The 25,894-nt window shown below is 36.8% G+C and overlaps 1 protein-coding gene across 3 annotated transcripts; it reads right to left on the bottom strand.

Annotated features, from left to right (window-relative positions):
- Positions 1-962: 962 nt before the first annotated feature.
- LOC100815262 (chromatin structure-remodeling complex protein SYD) lies at positions 963-24,803 on the bottom strand. Of its 3 annotated transcripts, none has more exons than XM_006583982.4 (37): positions 24,622-24,803; positions 23,716-23,830; positions 23,558-23,619; positions 22,895-22,983; positions 22,142-22,807; positions 21,109-21,260; positions 20,799-20,941; positions 20,647-20,711; positions 19,872-20,564; positions 19,513-19,748; positions 19,244-19,341; positions 18,978-19,163; positions 18,661-18,841; positions 18,388-18,576; positions 18,260-18,303; positions 17,959-18,015; positions 17,557-17,653; positions 17,139-17,311; positions 16,847-17,060; positions 16,526-16,651; positions 16,323-16,412; positions 16,033-16,149; positions 15,785-15,865; positions 14,710-14,817; positions 13,633-13,802; positions 11,602-11,680; positions 11,434-11,508; positions 10,163-10,260; positions 9,968-10,075; positions 9,450-9,507; positions 8,773-9,003; positions 7,325-8,552; positions 4,046-7,233; positions 3,730-3,969; positions 3,399-3,626; positions 3,238-3,318; positions 963-2,828 (listed from the first exon to the last, which is right to left on the bottom strand). In XM_006583982.4, exons 2-37 carry the CDS (start codon positions 23,818-23,820, stop codon positions 1,215-1,217), a joined length of 11,370 nt encoding a protein of 3,789 aa, XP_006584045.1. In that variant the 5' UTR covers positions 23,821-23,830; positions 24,622-24,803; the 3' UTR covers positions 963-1,214. The 3 variants fall into 3 exon arrangements, with proteins under 3 accessions (XP_006584045.1, XP_006584047.1, XP_006584046.1); XM_006583984.4 differs by having other exon boundaries at positions 19,872-20,504; XM_006583983.4 differs by having other exon boundaries at positions 23,716-23,825.
- Positions 24,804-25,894: the final 1,091 nt, after the last annotated feature.

The following is a 25,894-nucleotide window of genomic DNA, read 5'->3' as shown; positions in this document are numbered from 1 at the left end:
AACTGATTCAGACAGTAGAGATTTGTGAGAAAAAAAAAGGTTCGGATCGAATGAAACTGAACCAATTTTTATCCAAATTAATTTGAAAAGAAAAGCTTCACCTAAATCATTTTTTTATTTGAAAAAACAATTCAAAATCGATTTGATTAACCAAACTATTTTTAAAAATTAATTCGATTAACAGAACTAAGTTTCACCTAAATCATTTTTTTATTTGAATAAACAATTCAAAAACTGATATGATTCTTAAAATTGATTTTTTTTTAAAACTGGTTTGGTTCTAAATCAGTTTTCTAAACCAGATCGATTATTTGAATATAAAACCAAATCGATCAAAATGGTTCAAAATTAATTTGATTCATTTTTTTTTACCGAACTAACAGATTAAGTCTCCATTTGATTATGCTCTAGACCTGAGTATTTCTTGACGCAAAACAAGACCAAACAGGCTATATATAAAAATGTTATTGAGAAGTTATTTAGTAAAATCACTTTTAAAACTTCTCAAATTATCTCAACACTATGTTTATATCTAAATTCTTTCGGGTTGTCGACTTATAATGTAATGTAAAGCATACGTAATTTTAAACTGGGTATCATTGTTCATGACACTGGCCAACTACCATCTGAAATCAATTTTCTTTCTTACGTATTTAGACTATGTTATATAGCGCAGAGAAAAGACAGAACAACCTTGGCCACATAAACTTTTATTATTTTTGTCTACCAATTTCCTCGCTCGAAGCCAACAACTAAGTCGTATCTTGATCAAATTCACTCGAGAAACCTTTATTCTAACGCCTGTTCAGCAACCAAATAAAAGAGAACTCTTCACTATAATTTGTTTGATGATTAACATTGAAATATCCTATTCAAATAGATGTAATGGGTTACCATTTTAACAAATCGTCGGTAGCAAAAATAACTAATAATTAGCCAAGTAATAGGATAACCAGCAGGAGTTAAAAGGAAAACTACAACATATATGTACAAAAAATCCTTACATATGATATAATAATATAATAATATATACAAGGTCAGATTTCATTACTTAGTTTCATATTATTGGCCGTTTCCTTCCACTTTCTCTTCTCATCCAAGCTCTTTAAGGTGCCTTTTCATTTACAACCTGACTCTTGAAAAATGTTTCTTCAATCCTCAACTTCATATTCTTTTGATTCCTGCTATATTTCTGAGCAGGCACTGAAAACCTTCTAAGAGGAGCCCTCTGCTGCAGACGGAGGGGATTTTTCAATGTCCAACTCATTTTCTTGTCTTTCCTGGTTGCTAACACCAGCTTCAGATTCCTTGGTGTCAAGTTTTGCTGCAGTGTTGCCAACCAAATCCTTCTCGGACAAGTACTCATGTTCCATATCTTCCATGGCATTTTCTTGCACTACTTGATTTTCCTGGTCAGAAACACCTGCTTCAGATTCTTTAGTGTAAAGTTCTGCAACAGAGTTGCCAACTAAATCCTTCTCAGACAAGCTGTCCACATGTTCACTTCCTGCTGCTGAAGAGCACAAAGATGAAGCCCCATCATTTGACACAGTTTCTGGCACAGCCAAACAATCTGGAGTAACATCAATTCCATCTCCCGTAACAGTTTCAGATTCTTCTGATACCTGCACTATTGCTTGGCTGCCAACTATACCTTCCTTAGATAATCCTTCCACCTTCTCAACTGATACTAGGGGTTTTGGAACTTCAGATACATTTTCCATCTCAGCAGCACAGCTTTTACTATCTGTCCCATCCTCAATGTCAGCTAGTCCTCTTGATCCATCCTGGGATTCCAAGATTCCTTCCACCTTCTCAGCTGATACTGAGGATTTTGGGACTTCAGATACATTTCCCATCTCAGCGGCACAGCTTTTACTATCTGTCCCCTCCTCAATGTCAGATAGTCCTCTTGATCCATCCTGGGCTTCCAAGATTCCTTCCCCCTTCACAGCTGATACCGAGGGTTTTGGGACTTCAGATACATTTCCCATCTCAGCAGCACAGCTTTTACTATCTGTCCCATCCTCAATGTCAGCTAGTCCTCTTGATCCATCCTGGGATTCCAAGATTCCTTCCACCTTCTCAGCTGATACTGAGGGTTTTGGGACTTCAGATAAATTTCCCATCTCAGCAGCACAGCTTTTACTACATGTCCCTTCCTCAATGTCAGATAGTCCTCTTGATCCATCCTGGGCTTCCAAGATTTCTTCCCCCTTCACAGCTGATACCGAGGGTTTTGGGACTTCAGATACATTTTCCATCTGAGCAGCACAGCTTTTACTATCTGTCCCATCCTCAATGTCAGCCAGTCCTCTTGATCCATCCCGGGATTCCAAGATTCCTTCCACCTTCTCAGCTGATACTGAGGGTTTTGGGACTTCAGATAAATTTCCCATCTCAGCAGCACAGCCTTTAGTATCTGTCCCTTCCTCAATGTCAGATAGTCCTCTTGATCCATCCCGGGATTCCAAGATTCCTTCCACCTTCTCAGCAGATACTGAGAGTTTTGGGACTTCAGATAAATTTCCCATCTCAGCAGCACAGCTTTTACTATCTGTCCCTTCCTCAACGTCGGATAGTCCTCTTGATCCATCCTGGGCTTCCAAGATTCTTTCCACCTTCTCAGCTGATACTGAGGGTTTTGGGACTTCAGATACATTTCCCATCTCAGCAGCACAGCTTTTACTATCTGCCCCTTCCTCAAAGTCAGCTAGTCCTCTTGATCCATCCTGGGCTTCCAAGATTCCTTGTGGACCCTCATCAGACAATGTCTCCACCTCTCTTTTTCCCCCTGATGCTGTGACATCTTCCACAGATAGCCGAACCTGGGATGCACAGATGGAATCACAGACCAGAAGTAATAGAAACAATAGATCATAGATATTGTTTAATGCAGACAAACCCATGAAAGCTGTATGTGTAATACAAAATCATCTCCCAATTTGTCTAATGTGCTAATACCTAATAATACTGATTCCATATATAAGGCATCAGAACAGAAACAATGCAGTCATGATTCTTGCAAAGTGGGATGTATAAGTGTACAATCATAATAAACTCAGCCAGACAGCTTAAATTTTAATTTGTTTAACTTTCAACTAGAGAAAACTTCTTACCCTTTCACAATATACTTTTAAATAAAATATTACAAAAAATTGTTCAAAAAATGAAGCAAACAAATTGACTGTAAAACCAAGATAAAAGGTTTTTGCAGAGTCTAAAGGGGTAACCAACCTGTGTCTTGCCTTCATTACATGTCTCAGCTTCAGAATTAATAATTAATTCCTGCAGTAGTACTGGATTTGTAGATGGACCCTGAAGAAATGCATTCATAAAGGAAGTTAAAGGGAGGAGAATTGTGGCACTAGACATAATATAGGTTCAAAATAACTAACCTCAGTGGCATCTTTACAGCTCCCTTCAGTCTGACAATCTTCCGATCCCTTGAGTACTTGCACGCTGCATTGTGGGCCATTGTCAGATGACACCACAATCTTATCATCTTTGGTCATCAAGAAAGATGATGGCACAATATTGTTACTAGATGAAAGTTGTGTATTAATCCCAGCTACATCAGATGCATCCATTTCATTACCAATCTCAGCTTCTGAAGGATTCGGTTCCTGTAAAGTTAATGGTTTTGTAATGGGTTCCAGAAGAAATGTATACACGAGTAAAATTGAAAGGATAGTAACTAGCAATAAACCAAGGTGCCAAATGCCATACCTCATTAGCATCTTCACAATTCTCTCCAGTCAAACAATATTTTGGTTCTGCAGCGGCCAGTGGGCTATCATATGATGCATCAGCTTTATCTTGCTCCATCACCAAGGAAGAAGGCAAATCTGTGTTTTTGGACATCAGTCCTGGATCAACCCTGACAACATCAGATGTCTTCACCTCATCAACCTTCTCAGATTCAGAACATTCTGATTTCTGTTGTGGTAATGGATTTGGAATAGAATCCTGTGTAAAAGAAATCAGTTCAATATTGGAGAAAAAATACAGAGCCAGATGTGCTAAATATGTACAAATAACTTACCTCGATGCCATCACTACTATTCTCAATCAAAGGGTCTCTTGGTTCACTAGGAGCAAGGGAATTGCAAAGAGGGCCCTTGTCAGACAACATATCAACATTATCTCCCTCCACCATTTGGAAGCAAGAAGGTACATCCATGCATTTGGAAGTAACCCTTTCTGAATTATTCTCAGAGACCTGAGAAGCATCCATTTGATCACTAATTTTAATTACTGAATTGTCTTCTTTCACAAATGACACTCGACCCTTCACAGAGTGGCTAATAATCATTGGGGAATCTGATGACATTTTATTGATTTCCAGCAAAGGATTTTCTGGCAAAAGATCAGTTCCTTCCATGTCATTTTCAGATACAGACCTCACAACTAATTTACTGTCAGAAGATACTCCAATCTTTTCTTCCTCTCTCACTTGGGATGATGAAGACTTGACAGCATCCGGGACAGTTACTAATTGATGAACATTCAGAGATGTTGAAAGGCCTCCAGAACCATCAATATCAGATGTAGAACTGAGCACTTCTTCCTTCGTAACTGAAGGAGATGAAACTAAATCCAACCTCTTCAACATATTATCTTCAGATCCAGTCTGAGAATCACCAACCTGAGATATATATTTATCACCTAGTTCAAGTTCAGAATCCTTCAATTCATGTGATGGAGATGAACTGATAGATAGGGGCCTTGAGGATGAGACTTCTATGTTTTCTTCCTTCGTCATTAGATGGGAGGGAAAATTCATATTTTCTTGAAAAATCTCATGTTTTGCTTGCAAAGTCTGACTAATGGATGAATCCATTTGAATATCGGTTTCTACTTTATCAACTTTTGCTTCCTCCTGGACTCTAGAGTCGTTAGCCACACCCTTCTCCATTGACTCCTCCAAAGGTTCTGAACTCCTAACTGTACATGTTACAGCTAATCCCCTATTTTGCTCTTCTTTCAAGGTTGACGGGGGCAGAACTGCAGCTTCAGATTTATTTCCCTCTACAAGACTGCCAACACCAGAAATACCAACCAAATCATTCCCTACAGCTTCCAAACCAGAAGGTTGTGGCAACACTAACCTGTCTGATGTGTCCATTTCCATATGGCAAGCCTCAGAAGAATCAGTCTTTAGATTCTCAATAGGAATGGGTAATACTATATTTTCTTGGGAAACAGGGTCAATATTTATAGGTTCAACAACACAAGACTGAAGCGGTTCACATATGGAATTCCCATCATCCTTTTTTTCCTCACAGAGAGATTTTGGGCAACTCTCGATCAATGGAGTACCATGCAAATCAGCAGGTTCTAGTGCATCTGGATGTTTCTGAACTTGAACAGCTTTAGGACTCACAGGAACTTTCATTTCAGAAGCTGATTCTGAACACTGTTTCACGGAGGGTTCTAATACCTTTTGAGAATTATGTCCAAATGGATTCCGATTCTCAGTCTCCAGCAACTGAGAAGAAGGAACTTTATACCCAACAATCCCCTCATCAGAAGAGAGTTCAGCAGAAGCTTTTAATGTAGACTCTGTTTCACTTTTAACTTCGGCATGTTCCGAAATACTAGAAACTATCATTGTCATTGGAGGAAGATCTGTTGCAGGACTTGATGGGATCACTTGTGGTTGATCACCCAAATTTTCAGTCTGAACCAAAAACCCAGAGCCGTCAACACAAGCAAGAGATGAAGATTTCAAAGATGGTTCCAAAGATTCCAATTTTTCATTAGAAATGAGTTCTGTGGAAACAGGAGGTTTGTTTGTGGATGAATGGCTCTGAGTGCAGGTATCAGCCTGACTAGTTACAGGATTATTGCTAAAAGTGTCTGGTTCCAATGGAGTTGGTGGGCATCCCATGCTACCAATATCAAGTGGAGAAGATCTTGAACACTTCTCTAAAGAGTCGGATTGGCTTTTAATCTTGTGATCAATTACTGCAAGAGGTTCAGCACCTGAAGATGAACACATCTGATGGCTAGAACTATCTATATTTAAATCATTGAGAGCACAGCTGGTAGGAAGTCTCTCAGAAGAATCATCGGTCTTTTGGACAGCATTGAGGGTTGTATCAAGAGCTATTTTACACCCCGTGGTTGAGCTTTCAACACAATGTAGCATCTGTTCAGCCTTTTCTTTAACATCTGATGTCAGGTTATGTTCCCCAGTAATTGGCATATCTAAACATGATTTACCCTCCAAATTCTGCATATTGGATGCCATTTCTGGTTGTTTTTCGTTAACATTCACAGCAACATTTGAAGTAAGGCATGCTGCACCAGTAGCTGCTATATCAGAATACACTTTATCCTTCAAACTCTGGTTATTGGAAGTGACATCCACTGCAGCTTTAGTCAGTACTGGTACAACAGGTGCATTCCTATCTTCGCTCCCAGCAGAATCATGAGCTTTAGGCTTTGGTATGCAAGTTCCAGAGAAAACTTCCTTCATTACCCGTGCAACATCATGCACAGAAATCTTATCTGTGGAGATAGGTGCACCATCAATCCTTGTTGATGCAACTTTCTGTTGCTTATTGTGGGTAGAATTGGTTGCCCTCTCTTTTCTATTCGAATCATGACTAACTACTCCACAGGGTAAAAGGATCTCCAATGCTTGGGTTTGAGTGACATTCGCAGTGGCTTTACCCAGCAATGAATCTCCTGATGAATTCTGTGCATGATGACTTAACTTAGGATCCTGACCAGTAACAGCATCAGGAACAACAGGTAACACTGCAGTTGATTTTTTCCCCCTACGCCGTGGTGGCTCTGCTCTATTTTGAGTTTTACGACCTTGCCTTTTGGTGGGCATGGATTCAATCGATCCTGGATGAGTAGATTCAGAGCCTGGCGTGGAAGAATAAACAGTACTTAATGTACTGGGAACAATCTTTGGAGTCACAGGATCTAAAGACTTGCTGATGTTTTCTGTAGTTTCATTGCCAGTCAAGGAATTAATTGAAGTATCAACAACTGAAGGGAAGGTTTTTGAAGTTTCAACAGTTTGATTATGAGTTTTACCACCTAAATGTTGATCCTTTATCGCCTCGGTAACAGGCACTGTTGTCACAAGTAAAGTTTCATTCCCTGAGTTATTGCAAACTTCATCAATTTTCGATGAGGTAATTTCAGAAGATTTAACAACCTTCACAGAAGAATCATGAGCATCAGGATTCTTAACCTCGTCAAGATCTTGCCCTGAAAAAAAAATGTTGAGTATATATTCAAGATCTTTTCTAAAACAAATGAAAAGGCGTTAAGAACTTCAGTACTGCAATGCACAACTCACCTGGAGATTTGATCATACTATCTTCACATGAAGACATGATCACTGTCTGTTTGGATGAATCATCTGATCCTCCCAGTGATTTTAAATCCTGATCACCTACGCTCTGTGATGCTTGATCCTGGACAACACATTTTGATTCTTGAACATTGTTCGCTTGCAAGCTCTTTAACTCAGTGGCTTTTTCACCAGACATACTGTCTGATGAAATAGGTAAATTAGCAGTTTGATGTAAATCCTGATGTAAAAGATCTGGAACCGATGCTAATATTGTTGCCTGTTTCTTTCCCCTACGGCGGGAAACTCCAGTCTGTGACTTCTGATTTTGTCCTTTACTTTGCATCTGCACGGACGGATAAGTGGGTGCAGTTTGAATCAAGGTTGTATTAGAGGGCAAAGGAGGGGGTGCCTGAGAATTCAAAACAATCCCAACACCCACAGGATCCTTTCCACTGCTCAAAGAAGCAGAAGGTGGATGGGGAACTGCAGCAGAGCTGGGAACAGTTTCACTCTGGGAGATAGCTTGACCTGAAGAAGGACTGACCAATGTATCTTCCAATTTCTCATTAACCTTTAGATCAGGAACAACAGAACCAGCAGGGATTGGAGATGAAGTCATGACCTGCTTCTTCCCTCTACGTCTAATTCCTTCACCACCATGACTTTTCCTCCCTTGTCCTCTTGCTTGAATAGGTACAGAAACAGGAACAGCAGCTACCTGAGAATTTGGTGGAATAGAAGGCATAGGAATGACAGGCTGTGAGTTAGGAGAAACTCCCGGATCAGACTGTTGCACGGGTGCATTCACACCTACAACTTCAGCAGAATGAGCAACAGAATCAGGAGTTGATGATGCTAAATGTCCAGACCCAATTCCTTTCTGTAACTGCGTGTCTACTTCAACAGTTCCAGAAGTTACTGGAGAGATCACCACAGCTGGTGACTTATCTGAAGTTATTCTTTTAGGTCTTCCACGACCACGTTTGGCGGGTGGGGTTATCTCTTTAACTTGCTGTACCACTACCGGCAAACTCTCCACAGCTGGCAATGTTGGGACCACTGGAGGCACAGCCACAGGTTGTGAGTTAGAAGTAGATACAACAGAGCTGGAAGTATTTGTTGGACAACTCTTCTCTGCCACTTCTTTTACTTTGTTGGGTGAATCTGGATTTTCAACCTGACACATCTTCTCAAACTCCTCCTCTGTCCATTGCTCTTCATAGGAACGTACCTTTAAAAAGTATGAAAATGGCAATAAGCAATTAGATAGTATATCCAGCACACAAGTATCTTTTCAATTAACTTTTTCTTTTCTTCTGCTTTTCACACATCACATGTTATGTATATCACAATTATACATTAACCCTAGGGAAAATACAAACAAAGAGCAAAAAGCAGGCAAGGAATACAATTGACTGCACAATCCAAATGAATAAAGCATACAGACAAACCTCTCTTGCACGTTTTCCCCTGCCGTAATGTTGAGTATCAAGGCCCCCAATATATCCACCCTTTCTCTTTACTCCACTAGATTCTACCTCAGCCTTAGGCACATCGGATATCTTCATTGCTTCATAGAACTGTTTCAGGTCTTCATCAGTGACCAGACGAGCAGGAAGTGGAGGAATATCAGAGTCAGAGCCATCAGCGGCCTGTCCAAGCACTAATTTCTTCCATGTAGCCTGCAACAATTTTTTGGAGTTCCAGTGAGATTCTCCCTTTCACAAAGGGCACTTAAAAAGATATTATATTGTATGATTGCATGTGTGTGTGTGGGCGGGTTGCTAATGTACACCCACTCAAAAATTAGGTATATGTTAGCACTCGACACCTTTTCTGTTGGACCAAAAAATCCATTCTTCTTTCATTTAGACCACCTAACATATAGCTTAATGGGTAGTTCTGTAATTTCAATGTGTTCTTTTTAAAAAAAAAAATGCAAAACACAAAATTCCCTTTTGTCTTTCCCCTGAACATGCAACACGACAACTTCGCTTGACAGCATTGAGATTATATATATTTCTATGTCGGTGTATATTAGTTTGAGTGGGTGTATATTAGCAGTCCCCTATATAATATGTGTGTGTGTGTGTTGATGAAAAATCTAAGCAAATACACAATAGAATACCAGCTCATCTTCCTTCCTTTTTTTGTCAACAGCCTCAAATATATCCAACTCTGTTTCACTGCCAACAAAAACAAAATTCACATCAACTCTTTTTTTCTTCTCTCTTTAAACACAGAATTTAGGTGGAAGAAGGAATAACCAAAGGGGGAAAAACTATTATAATGTATTTATAATGTTATTTTAATTGCAATTAAAATGGACCAACAAGCAGTTGTCATATTTAAAAGATCTTATCAACAATCAAAAGGTTTTAGCACCAAGCAGTAGGAAGGGGGTAGAATGCTGACATGACAATAATACATCAGGAACCATTATCTATAATTAATTAAAAAGAAAGTAGAAAGTCAAATACATATCTTTCCAGAATTCCCATTAATTCCTACTGCACTCACCAAGTTGACATTCTCAAATTGACACATTAGGAATACAAGTCGAACAACCCAATTAATCATCAGAAAATAAGCAGATATACCAGGCTGTGGATAATAGACAGATGGTAAAATCATTTCAGAAAGAACCTTCGGGCTAAGAGATCATTTAGAGCATCATCATCCAAAACAGGTGCAACCTCTTCTTTCTTACACTCACGCAGGAGTGATTCCAAGTATTCTCTTCGATCTTCAGCACTGCAATAAACACAGACAACAGAAACTTCAGAGCTAACTCAAAAAGTTTGTCATAAACTAAAGGTGAAATATCATGGCATCACCAACCTTGTATTATTGTCGAAAAAACCAGCAGTAATGCTCTGATTAGCAACGCCAAGTTTGTGCTCAGCTGAAGCCCTGACTTGTTCTTCAACGGTTTGAACCTTGTTACATTTAGCAGAAGAAGCAACTTCAGCATATATGAAAAGGTAGAACTACATTTGTAGTAATGTTATAGCATTAACGCCTAAAAAGCTACTATCAATCCGAACAATTAAGCAGACAAGCTAGATGCAGGGGCAAAGCCAGACATATTTCGCAAGATAGACACCGGCCACTCCCCGAGAATAAAGGGATAAAATATCAATACCATGACCACAAAATGAAAATTCCCAATAGCTTCAAAGAGAAAATTAGAAGTTTTTTCCAACAAAACATAGCAATTATATTTAACAGCAAAGAAACAGTTGAGCATAAAGCAGTACAATTAAGCTGAGTTCACCTCTAGTACTCACCACCACAGGCTATCCCTATCAATCGATACATGGATCACAAGGTCCATAACAGCATTAAAAACTATTCCACAGGGAAAAGATAACTCCCAAATCAAGTAGTAATAAAACAATTTGATATATATGAATCACATATTATGAATTTGTATATGTCCCAAGACAGCAAAAGGCACATTTTATGACCACCACACAACAGGAACAGAAGATTCATTTTACATGACATTGAGATTTGAATTTATTACAATTCTTAGTTCTCACTGTAGAGTAAAAGAACAACGATCATATTGCAAATTGTTTTTAAATCAACAGTGTGACAAGGACCAGATATCCTAGCTAAACTTTCCTTAAAACTTATTCTCTTCATTAATACATTTTTTCTATCAAGAAAACTGATACGTGATGTATCAATGGTACCTGCAAGGAAAGGAAAATAATGGCAGAAAACAGAGAGAGAAAAGGAAATATCTTAGAGCCAAGCTCCCCTTAGCAAGAGAATAATCTCTGTGCTCCCAAGTCCCAATTCTGTATTGATCCCCATGACAGTTCTCCCACCAGTACAGCATTCTGTTATAAAGGAATGCACACATTCTCCCCACTAACCAACTACTGATCAATTCCCTTTCTATCCCTCAGCATGCCAGCCATGCACTAATTCATCTTGGGCCTATGGGAATACATGTTAAAGGGCTTATCCCATTTGGACTTAGGCTTAACAACAGGGTTCCTATCAAAAACATTCATGTTGCTTTAATGTAGCATATATATAATTATATCAACAAAATTCCCACCCATGACAAACCACAATTCAAAGGGAAAAGTACTAACCGTTTCAAACCGAAGAACAAGAACATCCCTCTTTTGACCAATTCTATGAGCCCTTGCTTGAGCTTGCAGATCCACCTGAAAATATTCCAACAAATGAAGAGATCATAATAATTAGCCACATAAGCAAACAATTTCATTTAGAAAATCATATAAAAGAAATTTCATTGCCTGTGGGTTCCAGTCAGTGTCAAATAAGATCACCGTGTCAGCAGCTTGAAGATTCACTCCAACGCCACCAGCTCGAATGCTTTTTTTGACAATAGATGAATGTCAGCAATAAAATGATAATAAAACTTCAAGATTATCAAGTACACAATATTGAACTAGGCCTGACTTGCTAAGTACTTAAGATTATATCTAAAAATTATGAAAAAAGATGTAGGGGAAGAATCACCAAACAAGTTTCAAAACTGTTAAGATATAATATGATAGAGATTTAAGAGATAGGTCAAGCTTCCAACAAAAACCAACTTCCTCCAAACAATTACAAGAAGTATTTCCAACTTATATCCCTTTAAGTGAAAGAAATATTTCCAACTTATATCCATTTATGTGAAAGTTTTCAATCACAGGAAGACACTTGACAACTTCAATCCAATTATTCCCAACTTACAGCAGTGAAATGGCTTTCATCAAGAGATATCTAGAAGTGAAATAAAAATAAGTCTTAAAATTTGGGCTTAGGGCCTTACTCAACCCCACAAAACTGGCTTGTAAGGCAAGGATTGCTCAAGCTTTATAAAGCTCTATTTAAGCAAATATCTTTAGGCAATGTGGGACTAAATGCACTCCCTGGAAGCTGCAATTAAGGCAGCACCTGAAGAGTCTGCAATTAAGCCGGGCTAGGGATGACCGCCATTACTGTGGCTTTTCAACAATAAGCTTATAGAAATCTTGAAAATACTACATTCGGGTGCAGGAGCAGAATTGCAATTATCAAAACATCAATTATATTAGTTACCACTTATCAACAGTTCAACACTTGGAACTTTTGTTAATTGAAAATCCCTAAGTATTCATTTTTGGCCACAGTTGTAACTCAACAATTTTCCAGATTTCAGATATAGAAAGGCAATGCACACCAAGTTGTTGATGTTTCTGATACTCTTCAACTCATTGTTTTCATGAATTTCCAGCAGATCAGCTTCAGTTTTTAGACAAGAGTACTCGCATCAATCTTCTATCAGATCATTTGGGGGGGGCATCAATTACATCCTAAAATGAGTCAGTTTCCATAAGTTTGAATATAAACTGTCTAAGGGGGTATTTGGTTTACCCCCCATAACAGCTAGCTTTTAAGGGAGGGTTCCCCAAGTGAGGCGTTTATCATTTACTAGCAGTCGCACACAATCATGGGTTCTGTGTAAAAGAATGGTGGTTGAAGCGGGTGTGGATGGAAGCTTATTGGGGGTATGGTTGGTTCCAACGAGGACAGGCAGTGGGAATCAATGAGGTAGAGGTGCAGTGCAATTGGGAACATCAATGTTTACAATGGCAAAGTCAGGAACGACTACTTTGCTTCTAATTCGATGGTGAGTCAATGGTTTTGAAGGCGAGGAGTTGGAGATGACATCGATGCTTTAAATTCGGTGGCAAGTTGGTGGTTGTCTAGGCTTTGATGGTTTGAATTTTTTTTTTTTTTGATCAGCAAAGATAAAACTATATATATATTAGAAAAGTACCAGAGGTACTAAATACAGAGAAAGACACCATAAATATGGTTCCTCAATCAGGCAACATAAGACTGATTAGGAACCAAAATATGATGGGCAGTGCAACAAAGGGAGAGGTTGTGGTTCAAAGAAGACGACACGGGACAGTGGTGCTTCCAATTTGGCAACAAAGTTTGTGGCTACAGTGATTGTAACAAGGTATTGGCTGATGGGTTGGGTTCAAGTGCCAAGACGGTTCCCAAACCAGGAAATGAAAATAGAAAAAAGATCAACATTCTCTAAATCATAAGAAATTGAAAATGAAAAAATAGAAAACATTTTCTCAAACCAAACAGACCCTAAAATTTATATGTAATGCCAATTATTAAATATAGATTAAGATTTGGACCAGAGTCCCCTGGTTTGCCAAACAAAGGTCTATATATATGTCAATAGGAGGGATTCAGCCAAATTTCCAGGAAACCCCCCACCCAAAAAAACCTTTTTCCCACAATTCAATGTTTTAATTGACCGACATTAAAATTACCTGAGCAAGAAAATAAAATATGGGGAACCGGGTTGGTTAAATAGTTCAATCAGAGCACCACGATCACCTCCTGATGTATGCCCATCCAACCGGAGATAGCGATACTGTTTTGAAGTTAAGTATTCCTCCATAACATCCAAAAGCCTAGTCATTGTCGAAAAGAAAAGAACCTGAAAAGGGATTGGCAGTATTATATCAGACATTAAAAGTTAAATTTCCAAAATAAAGCATTAACAAGAAGGCACTCATTAAATAAAGAACCAATTTAGTATCATATATTTAGCAAAGGGAAAATGAACTGTCAAACACATGCATGCATAGTAAATAAGTTTACAAAATATCTTCATAGTTATAACAAGGTTTAATTACTATTTTGGTCCTCTAATTTATTTTTAGGTCCAATTTGGTCCTCTTAATATTAAAAGCTTCAATTTAAAAGGATTTCAGAAATGAAAGAAGAGAAAACCACAAACTTCAGAAATGGAATTTTGATATTAACTAACTCAACTGAAAACAGTTACATCTCTAGTATTTATACTAGAGTTAGACAGCTGTTACAACTAACATTAGTAACTGTCAACTAACCTTAAGTTAGTTGAGTTAACTAACCAACAGTAGTTAAAAAACAGAAAAGGAGTAAGTCTACTCTTCTATTCTAATACAATTAGACATTGTAACTTTTAAAAATGATTCAATTAGGTCACTTTACTTTTAAAATGATCAATTAGGTCCTTTATTTTTTTTAAAATGGGTTCAATTTGGTCTCATTTTTCTTCCAGCTGTTTCAAAAAAAAATTAAAATGACTAAATTAGGTTTTAAATGGGACCAAATTGAATCCATTCTAAAAAGTAAGGGGCCTAATTTCAACTTTTAAAATAAAAGGACCTGATAACTGAACCATTTTTAATAATTACAGGACCTAATTGAACATTCTAATAATAAAATGACCAAATTGAACATAAAAAATAAATTAGATGACCAAAATAGTAATCAAACCTTATAACAACTCATGTCAATACTGACACGAAATAAGTCAAATGTAGTCATCCAGAAAAACTTTATAGAATATTTCATACCCGATGATCTGTCGCCTTCAGTTTTGGTAATAAACGGTCCAACATCTCAAGCTTCCCACAAAGTCTAATAATTGGTGGCAGATAATGTTTAGGTATGAAGTTATCCACCTGCAGCAAAAAAGTTAAATTGTAGCATAGCCTAAAGTCAAGAATAACAAATATACAAAATTATATTAAAACGTGACTGCTTGCTGAAGTAGTCAAATAAACAGTTGACTACATCAGACAGATAAAATGCCCATTTTGGAAGTGAAAGTTATGGACTCTGCAAAGAAATTGATTACTTTCTGGCTGCATCATTGAAGTTGGAAAGTGATAAAAAAATCTACAGACAAACCTTACATTGTAAACTGGATCCACAAACATACAATATGGAGAAGACAGAAGAGAAATAAACATAAAGTTAATGTGGTTCAACCTACAGCAAACTATTGGCCAATGTTTACAAATTCACTATGATCATTGAACATCAGTCACTGCTCAACACACAAACCTTAATGTTAACTCCAATACACATTAATCATCACTCTTGCTGGGCTTTTTGCTCACTCTACAAGTCTCCATTTCATACATACAACCCTCCACTTCCACCACAAATCTCCTAGAAAATTCCTTATCAAGTCACAACAGAATTCCTGGTTGAGTCTCATGTCAGGGAAACCCAAAATAAAAGACAAACTACTTTATAGTTTAGGATCATTCTTTGTCAGCTATTGCATATTTTTTATTTTTTTTTGAAAGGCAAAAGATATATTATATTAATCATAAAAACACAGCAGTACCAGAAGTACTACTGGTGATATACAAGATGCAGAGCATCTAAAACGCCCACCATACAGAATTAGACAACAAGTACCTCCCACACATGCTACTAGATTTAGAAAATGATCCTGCGATGATACTTCATAATTTATATAATTGAACACAGCATTTTTCAATCTTTCAGTTTCCCATAAGAAAGGTATTGCAGCGTAATTTAAATCTCCTAAAATGCATTTTCTGATTGAGCAACAGTTAAAGTCACTCACAAAATGCATTCATTCAGAATAGAACCATTCATAAGATTGGAATATACCTCCTCTGCATGAAGCTGGCTGAGATATGGATGATTGCATATATTACGAAGCTCCATGACAGAGTTGTGCACTGATCGAGCCTAAAAATTATAAATTTCAATTAGACCAGCAGAGTAAGTACATACATGTATACTATGCGGGGAAGCTAAGTTATCAAAAATGAAAATAGAGGGAAATCAATTCTTAGTCCAGTATCAAAAGGTCAAGAAACATCATTCAACACAGAATAAAGTGCTAGAAAAGATACCTTTGAATTGCCAATAGAACCAAGATTTTCTTCCACCCTCTTCATCAAAAGTTTTTGATATGATGAAGCCTCACATCTTATTAGTCTCTCAATCTTCTCAGGCAGCTCATTTTCAACCTAAAATAAATTGATAATGCAAGAACAGTAACACAATGATTTCAGAAGCTACTATAATGCAAGCTAGGGGACTAATTGGTTTAAGAAAATGTTTTCTAATTTTACTTTTAATTACAAAACCTTGTGTATTAGCTAATATATGCTTTAATAAGCTTAAAGTTGAGTATAAAAACCTTGTGTTTCAGCCTCCTAAGTACAAATGGTCTCAAAACTTGGTGCAGACGATTTATAATCAAAAGATTCTCCTCCTCGGACAATAAAGCCTATTTAGAGATAGAAAATAACACAATAAGAACATGAAAATCAATGAGGCTTAAATTAGAACTCAAGACTACATAAACTTAATAGATATAAATAGAAATGATCTAAAACTTACTTCATCAGGTGAGCTATCTCCAGCACTCTCAAATGGCTTGTTAAACCATTGAGAGAAATCCTCCGATGAATTGAATATGTTTGGCAACAAGAAATTAAGTAGTGCCCATAGCTCTTCAAGATTATTCTGCATATAAAAATAAATTATGAAACCAGAAACAGCAAGCATATAACACTAATGTTATAAAAAATAAGGGCAAAAGTGAAACAAAGGATATAGCATGAGCCTCCAATAAGGGTTGAGAAAAAACTCAATTAATCCCAAGAAAAAAGCATATGTATATATTTGAAAAACTGAAGGGCAAAAAGAAGAAGAAAAAACCTGTAAAGGTGTTCCAGTTAACAGCAATCTGTGAGAGCTCTGATAGTGTTTCAAGTCAGCATTCAACTTGCAAGAAGCATTCTTTATACGGTGGCCTTCATCAATTATTATATAATGCCAATGTATTTTGCTCAGCTTTGGTCTATCATGCTTATTCATCAAATACTCATATGTAGTCAAAAGAACATTGAATTTCTGGTGAACAATCCTTTCCCTAAAATATGAAAGAACTGATAAGGAACACACCAAGGCACAATCATCATATAGGTGAAGGGTTCTAAAGTCCAATTACTTGAATAGCCGACGCCTCTCCTCTGGTGGACCGGCATAGACAATTTTATGAACACCAGGAGCCCAAAAATTTATTTCAGAGTCCCAACCAGGTAGAACTGAAGAGGGCACAACCACAAGAAATGGTCCTCTATCATTTTTTGCCTCCATCAGATAGCAAATTAAAGAAATAACCTAAAAAAAGGGGCATTAGGATTGTATAGATAGAAAATTTCTTTTAATCTTTTCATTGCAAAATATGGTCCAGATCTTCAGCATGTATATATTTACTGTAATGTTCGTAAAAGCACAAAATATTCAGCAGGGATAAAAACAGCAAATAACAGGCTACCAGAAATGCTAATTAAAAAAGACAAAATGGAACTAAATAGGAATTTGACTGACTATAATATGTTCCTCGGTTCACAAAAATTGAATACCTGTACTGTTTTACCCAGTCCCATTTCATCAGCAAGAATTCCATTCAAATGATTGTTGTATAGGGAAACCAGCCACCTCAGGCCATTCATTTGATATCTAAGCACAAAAATTGCAATCAGAAAGAATATAAGTCCTTAGATTGAAAATAATAGAGAATGAAAGTCCAAAGTCCTTTCGTCACAAACAATTTAAGAAAACTGGTAAAAAGAATGTAAAGTGAGAAGGATAAAATCCCCATGGAGACAAAGAAGATGCATAATAATAAATAATAAAAAAAAACTACAACTCAACTAAATGCAATAAAATAAAATAAAAACTTTGACCTCATTGCAAGACAAAAGCATATGTTATATTTGTCAACTAAATAACATGCATTATAAAAAGGCAAATATTTAACTTACTCCCTCAATTTTCCGCCTAGCAAACTAGATGGCTGCTCTGCAATGCTCTCCTTTATACTGCAGGGGGGAAAATCATAGAATGAAGCCGAAGGACTTTGGAACCAATGCACATACATATTTATAGATTAATGGAACCAATGCACCATGAACACTTTTGGTCCTTTGAAACTAAAACTAAACCAGCAAACTGCCCAGTATCCTATGCTGTTTTTCCTTTCATTAATAGCAAAAGTATAAGATAAGCAACTTATAGTACCAAGAAACCTTTTTTAAAAAGAGTACATAAGTGCAGAACTAATACCTGTGAGCCATCTTGTAATACTTTTCATTGCTTTCCATATAATGCTGTAAAAAAAGTGAAACAAATAAGTCACACATTGAACAATTTAAGATTTAAACATAAGAAAGAGATGTGTGAAGAGAACTTGCCTTTGCCTGATCACTTTCATCCACATTTTCTGTTTCACTATTCTCAAGAAAACTGACATTTCCTGTCTCATCAACGTCCTGCCCAAAACGTCCTGCTGCAGTCTTTGCTTCCTGTAGCTTGGACCCAAGCTTTTGAAGATACTTCTCGGTCTCTTTAAGTAGTTGCTTTACACGATCTGATTTTGCATCCTAATGTACCATTGAAAATTGCATTAAGCATGCAATACATCATATCCCTGTATCTATTTATATCAAATAAGAAAATAAACCTACCTGCACCATTCGAAGATAGCCCTCCACATCATTTATTTTCAGTAAATTAATCTTTTCCCGCTGGATTCTATCAATCTTCTCACGATGAATACGTTCTTTTCTCTTATGGAACTCCTTCACATATCTATTGAAACCCTTCCACCGTTCCCTCTTGATTTTGAATACATCATCAAGTTTTTCCCTAGATTTCAAGGAATAGTGCACATGTTTGAGGAAAGGATTAAGGAGAACACTGATTCATAGTTATCTACTACAATACATTGGAAAAAGTAAAGAGGTAGAAAAGGAAAATAGAAATAGACAGAAAGAGCACATACTTGTGAACCTCTATCTCACTGAAAAACTCCTTCTGCCTCTCACGAATCCGCTTCTGACGCTCTTCCTTCATTTTCAGCTCAAACCTTTCAAGTTGTTTGACCCTCCTACCATGCCTATGTTTCTTAATTGATTTTAAATGTTCCATCTCGGTTGCAATTGGTTTGAAAAAATCATTCAGAAAATCACTGCCCACAAAGGGAGAATATACTGTCAAACTGATAATTGAAGAAAATAGCAAATTTATTCACACGAGAGCAAAAATTACCTCCGGAGACGACGTTGGAGCTCTAATAGTTGAAGTTTTTTCAACTCTATGACACTTTTGGTTTTAGCAGAAATATCTTCAGAGGAGCTCACATTTTCCTACAATAACATGGAATGATGGAATGAAGCACAGGCAATGATTTTTATGCAGTGTGTAGCCATTACCAGTAACAAATTGTGTATGTGTGGGGTGCAAAAATAATTTGAATGTGCAAGGAGAACAGAGTGTGCACTAAACTAGAAAAAGAGGTAGTTAAAAGTAAAACAAACCTTCAACTTGTAAAAACTTGTAGCCATTCTTTGCTTTGTTTTCTGCTGTTTTAGCACCCAATTTTGCTCAACTAGAAGCCTCTTTTTCTGCTGATCCATGATCCATCTCTCTGTCATTGTACATTTTGGAGAAGGTGGCAAATCAGCTGATACCAACCTCTCATTCCCATCTTGCTCTGTAGCAAAAGAGATGCCATGCTTTGATGCATTATCAAGTGGAACTGTTTTGAAGCCATCTGAGAGTAATCACAATTAATATTCAGAAAGCCATAAATTATTGACACTTGAAACAACGCAGAAAATATAAGCTTTAAAGTAACTGATTGCAATAGCATGGTTTCGTTAAGTATGGCTTTCACCTGTAGAAACGTGTTTTATCATTACATTCCCATCCTTCATCATGGTTGCTCCATGAGGATCACTGTCTGTCCCTGGAACAGGTTTCCATTGCTCTTTTAAAGAAAAAGACATCTGATTAACAGAATTGTGATTCCGTGAACCACAATTGTTAACAACATTTTGAAACTGACAAGGAATATTCTCTCTTCTTTCTATAGGCAACTCATGCTGAATAGTAGAGACCTGTGGAGGTCCCTTTGAAGCCTCATTAGCACCAGCAAAACCAGCCCAGTTATTTGGGCCAACAACAGAAGATTGGTTAGATCTTCCAACCTGCATATTACCGGTGTCAACATCATCCAAATGATTATTACCAACTACAGCACCCCTTGTACTTGAAGAATCTTGCTGCTGACATGAAGTGGCAGAGGAAGCTTGAGCAGCCACTCTTTCTTGAATTCGTCTTTCAACCTCTCCTCTTTTTGTGACATGTAGGTTACCTTTGTCCTCCAATGTTCTTGGGCTCTCAGTTCCCTTTGACAAAGAGTCAGCCTCCACAATTTTGCCAGCTGAAGAGGACCCCAAAGGGTTTTTATCTGTCTGTCTGACATTGCTGGGACCTCCAAATGGCATCATGACCCCAGATGAGTTACCTGGTTCATTAAAAGATTGTGATTTTCCTTTGTGGTCAATTAGATCTTTGCGAGAACCATCTGTATTACCATCACATTGCTCATAAGTTAGTCAATGAAGATCTTTAACATGTTAAATAAGATAAATATAAAAATCAGCCACCTTCTCTAGAAAAGGCAGTTCCAAGTGCAATTTCAAGATGTAGTTTCTTCGGTGCTAGACCATTTCTGCACATTGAACAACAAAGTTTCACATCAAAAATATCATTCAAGTCATTTTTTTCAAATCCAAAAGGTAATAGCAGAACTGTCTACCTAAATGCTAGGAAAACAAGGCACTGAGCTCGAAGCTGTTTTAACTGTTGTTCCTTGAAAGGCATGGCAGGTTTTCCTGTGTCTCTTGCAGGAACACCTTGTCTAAGCATAGTTATTTCTGAGCCACTATTTTGCCTGCCAACCTGTCAATAAAATTACCTGGTCAAATAATCAAGTTGACTATATACAAGTCACATAGTCAAAAGAGAACAATAGAAGTATAATAACTTTTGAAGTTTGATGAGTATAGCTTGGGGGTAATAGAGCTTAGAGACAAACGCATAGGCAAAATTTAGTGAATAGCAAGTACCTGAGCAATTTTATGTCCATCAGCTAAAGTAGTAGAACTTCCCCCATCACGCTCCACTGCACCACCATATTGCATTGAATTTGAGAAAGCTTCAACCATTGAAGATGCACCAGCTGGAACCGCCATCCCTCCATGAACCTTTGCATAAGCACCTGAAATTCAATATGAATTATTTTCTATCAATAACTGTCGACAAGAAATTCAAATTTATAGTTGCTTTTTCTTTGACTACATCTAATTCTAAGTAAAATTGATATTTCCTCAGTCATTCTCTCAATAATGAGCTAATCATTGTGAAGTATCCAACAGCAGAGAATACTCAAAAATAATTTAGGAACAGCTATGACTGATAAAAGAACAAGTGCTAAAGAAAACCTCTATTCAAATAAATTCTTCCATTCCAATGATTATATTTACATGTAAGCTCTTCTAGAAAGTCTTTTTTCAAACTTCACCAGTCATATATTAGGCGATGGCATTTTAGTATAAATATTCCAAATTATTTGCAGTTCTCAAACCCAGGAGCCTGTCAAACTTCAACACTCAAAATATTAGGCATTGGCATTTTAGTATAAATAATCCAAATAGTTTGCAGTTCTCAAACCATGGAGCACAGTTAGATCAAGTTATATCATGACTTATCTAAGAATGTGGGTTTGGGTCTAACTCAACCCTACAAAACTGGCTTATAAGATGAGGGTTGCCCCCTCACTTATATACACTATTTTGCTCATATCACTATTCACCAGTCAATGTGGGACTAAACCACCAAAGAGGCAGTGATTAAGGCGAGCTAAGGGGTGTCCGCGATTAAGGCAGCTTTTCCAACAACTTATGATTGAAAAATCTCCAAATCCCTTTCTTGAACCAACGGATGGAGGTATTAACTGATGCATCGGAATTTCTGACATCATATCACCAGGAACAACATTAGAAGATGACTGGGGAACCTGAGATTTTTTAAAAGTGCTAATCCGTCTTTATTTTGGTTACATACACCTCTAATCTCATTGTGTATAAGGTAAGGAAGTACCTTGCTGCTTCCCTGAAGCAATATGTGCAGAGGAAACTTCCGTGTCTTCTGCATACTTTGAATTAGGTGCTCGCACCATCAGATTGCCAACCTTTGTCAAATCAGTTTGTTTTGCCAATAAATGATGACCTTCTTGGTTTGCTCTAAGCATTGTTCTCATGCTACCAGACAAAGCTGAAATATTCTCCAATTGACCACTATTTGGAGCCATGTTAAAGTTGGTTAGTTCACCACTTTTAACTGGAAGACCATCTGATGATTCAGCCTTGGTCATTTTCCCCTTCCTTGCATTAACACCAGTATTGCGAGGATCCAGCTGTGAAGGACTGTCAACATGCAGTTCCACAGGTGATGATGTATCTCCCCTCTTTCTCTTTGTCATGGCTTTCTTGCCATCCTTTTGGCTCACCTGTTTGTCCCAATTAGCAGTATCACGTCTGTCTTGTGACTGTGAGTTAGCAGACCTAGAATCCAAACTAGACGGACTTCCTTGATCAAAAGACTGACCACTCCTCTGTGCCACAGATCCTTGATAATAATCAGGTGCTCCACCACTTGGGGCAACCGGTGGCCGGCCAGAAGCAAACGGGTCCATTTTGGACACCTCATTTTCAGCCAAACTCACTCTGGAATCTTTTGTAACATTCATTGACTGTGAAGAAGAACCTGCATAAATTATCAAACAATGAAATCAAAATGACATAAAAAATATTACAAATATCCTTTCTGCATTAGGCAAACATGCATAATTACCTATTTGAGGACCACCAGTCAAAGGAAGACGTGATGACTTCAATGCTTCAATATCAAGACCATGTTGGTTGATGACAGTCTCCATTGCCCTATGACAGACAGCATCAAGTCAGAAGAAACAGCATTGTGCATGAAACCAAATATTGAGTCAAATTACCAACACTGACAAAGGTCCAGTGCTAAGAATGACATGTATTAGCTTCATTACAGTCACTAAGGCACCAAAAAGAAAACTAAGTCCAATGAGCCTCAAAATTACCTTGAGAATTAAGTTTATCATCCATTTGCAAAGTCAAACAAATAAAGGTATTTACGAGGGAAGTAGCCAACAGTTTCGAGCATATATTACCCAGGCCAAATTACACAAAGCAACAAAATAAATCCAACATTTTCTGTTTGTCTAGATGGGAAAAAAAACATTAACCTTTCTATAAAGTTCAAACCAAATATGATGCAATTAAACAAACCAGTCCCATGATTAATATCTTAACTACCATTAAAGGAAGAGTTCAAAAGTAACCATGTGTCCTGATGAAGACAATCAGAATCAGATATTCAATTATTTTATCTGAGCTAACTTCAAGAGAGCAGGGCTAAACAAAAAATAAATAAATAAATAACAGCATATGAATGCGTTTGAATGCTAAGCTGCAGACATTTTACCTTGATATCACTTGATATGGCATTGAATGCTCCTTACTGCTTGATTTCATGTGTTGTAGTATCTGAAACATTCATCAAATTAATCACGAGTAAACCAAGTCTTTTATAAGCAGTAATAGAACAATCAAAGAGCTTCGTTAGGAGAAAACAACACACACCACATAGAGTTTAGTAGCCAGCTTGGCTGGTTCATCTTTAGAATCTTGAATAAGTTTATGCAGAAACTTAGCAGCCTCCAATTCAACATTATGTGAAGAGGCCATCTCATCTGAACTGCACAAGCAAAATATCGTGATTGTGATATCAAGATAAACTCAGACCAGCTGGAGACTTCAGGATAGTCAACCTATCATAATTTAGCTGAGCAAAAAAAAACCTATCATAATTTAAGCTAATAATGAGAAGCTACAATTAGCAATGATGCAATTTTACCCCAACAAGGACATTGGGGAAGTTATTGAGATGGGTCTCATGGTAAACAATATGGTCTTTAACCGAGCCAAATGGCATCATATGATCCACGTAGCGGACCTCACCTCGTCGGAAAAGGGTTTTGTTGTTGAATGACTGAACTCAACACAAAGACATAACAGAATTGATGTGGCAATAGCACTTAGACAAACCCAGGCAAGCAAGCTTATGTGTCAACATCCCGAAAATAAAAGGAAAAAACATTAATTAAGTGAATATACGAACCAAGGAGCCAGTGTCTTAGCATCTGAGATAACAATCAAAAGATACCTTCTTCCTTAAAGCCTTCAAAACCTAACATTAAGTATTCATTGATCCCCAAACCCATCATCGTACAGAATAACCTCATTTTCCTTCCTTACCCCAAAATAAAACGACTATCCTGTGAAACACAAACACGTCGTTGACACTGTGAAACACATAAAATCCCCTAAAACCTTCAAATGCCAGCTGAACCCTAGACGGCCACGCTTTGCAATCGGCGAATCGAAACAAAACGCATAGGAATTTCGTGAAAAAGGAAAAAGTAGGTCGAGTTTTGAAATTGCGTTGCGGCGTGAGAGAGAGATTCAATTGGAAAGAGGAATGAATACCTGAGGCGAGAAGTGAAGCGAGGTCAGCTGCACCTACATAGACTCGCAGAGAAGAGAAGTCGTAAAATCTCGTCTTAAGTCTCACGCCATGAAGACGAAACCCAGTGTGAAGAAGAGCCCCAAACGATGGCCTATATTTCACACGTAGTCGTAAAATCCACTACGTTTCCTTCAAAGAAATAAAAAATGAAAAACAAAATATATACTCCGCAACTACATTCTTGTTCTTATTTCATTTAGTTGGAGGGGAATCACTAACATTTCAACATGCGGAATATATAGTATAAATAAAAATGTTTATTTTGCATTACTAACATATATAAATTATATTATAATTAAATTTGTAATAAATAAATATTTTTAAACATATGAACTATATTTTAGATTTATAATTTATATTATCATATATATTAGTTTTAATTACTTGTGATTTATTTTAAAATATTAAAATTTTATTAGAAATAAAAATAATGTTAGATTAAAAGATATTAAAGGTTAAAAATACTCTCATTAATGAAAAAATTGTAAAAATGTTTTCATTAAAAAACTAACTCATGTAATTAATTGAAATCATAATTAGAAATGAAAAATATTATACTTGTACAGTAATTTTTATAATAATGATTTTTTTATGTCATTTATTTCATGCACATATTTTTGGAATCATTGGGTTCATTAGGGGTAAAAGATTCTCAATAATTTAAAATTTAATAGAAAGATAAATAAAATCTGATTAATAAATATTTATATTAATAATCCAATTCAGATACTACTTAAATAACTCAACAGCCTTAAGTTCACGGTATTAATGATTTGTATTTAATCACAATTATGACCTGTTCTAGTGATAAAGAAAGATAGTTACCGGACCAAAAAAATGATGGTGCATCAATTGTTGTGTATTATATTTCATTAGAAATATAAATGTTGAATTGAACATAATAAGGATGAAAATTACGGTGAAATAAAAGTAAACATACAAAGGATAAGAAAATCTAGCATATCATGTTCCAAAATCTAATCCAAACATTGGGCATTTTTTTCTTACCATCTTCACATGTGTACACTAAATTAGGGTTCTGCTTTGCTATATTTGCATTTTTCTTCTTCCAAATGCACATTTATTTGTTCCTTTTGTCTTTGCACGAGGTTTTACATGTTTTCAATTACATCAATGATAAACTTTTACTCCATTAACATCTTATAGTTGTTTTCTTTTAATTTCAATTTTAAGTGCTCAATTCAAATGGTTATGTGATTTTGATTTTTTATT

This window comes from Glycine max, chromosome 7, assembly GCF_000004515.6.
Source record: "Glycine max cultivar Williams 82 chromosome 7, Glycine_max_v4.0, whole genome shotgun sequence".
Lineage (NCBI taxonomy): Eukaryota > Viridiplantae > Streptophyta > Magnoliopsida > Fabales > Fabaceae > Glycine > Glycine max.
The sequence above is the reverse complement of the archived record's forward strand: the minus strand, read 5'-3'. Positions and strand labels throughout refer to the sequence as shown.

Bases quoted from the DNA above. Each gene is read 5' to 3' on its own strand.
- LOC100815262 (XM_006583982.4), bottom strand. From the start codon at position 23,820: ATGGCCTCTTCACATAATGTTGAATTGGAGGCTGCTAAGTTTCTGCAT. The intron at 20,712-20,798 runs GTAGACAGTTCT...TTCAATGTGCAG, and splicing joins CTTGTTTTCCTAGCATTTAG to AAATGGTCTAGCACCGAAGA. The intron at 11,509-11,601 runs GCAATGAAATTT...GAATATTTTCAG, and splicing joins ACACTGACTGGAACCCACAG to GTGGATCTGCAAGCTCAAGC.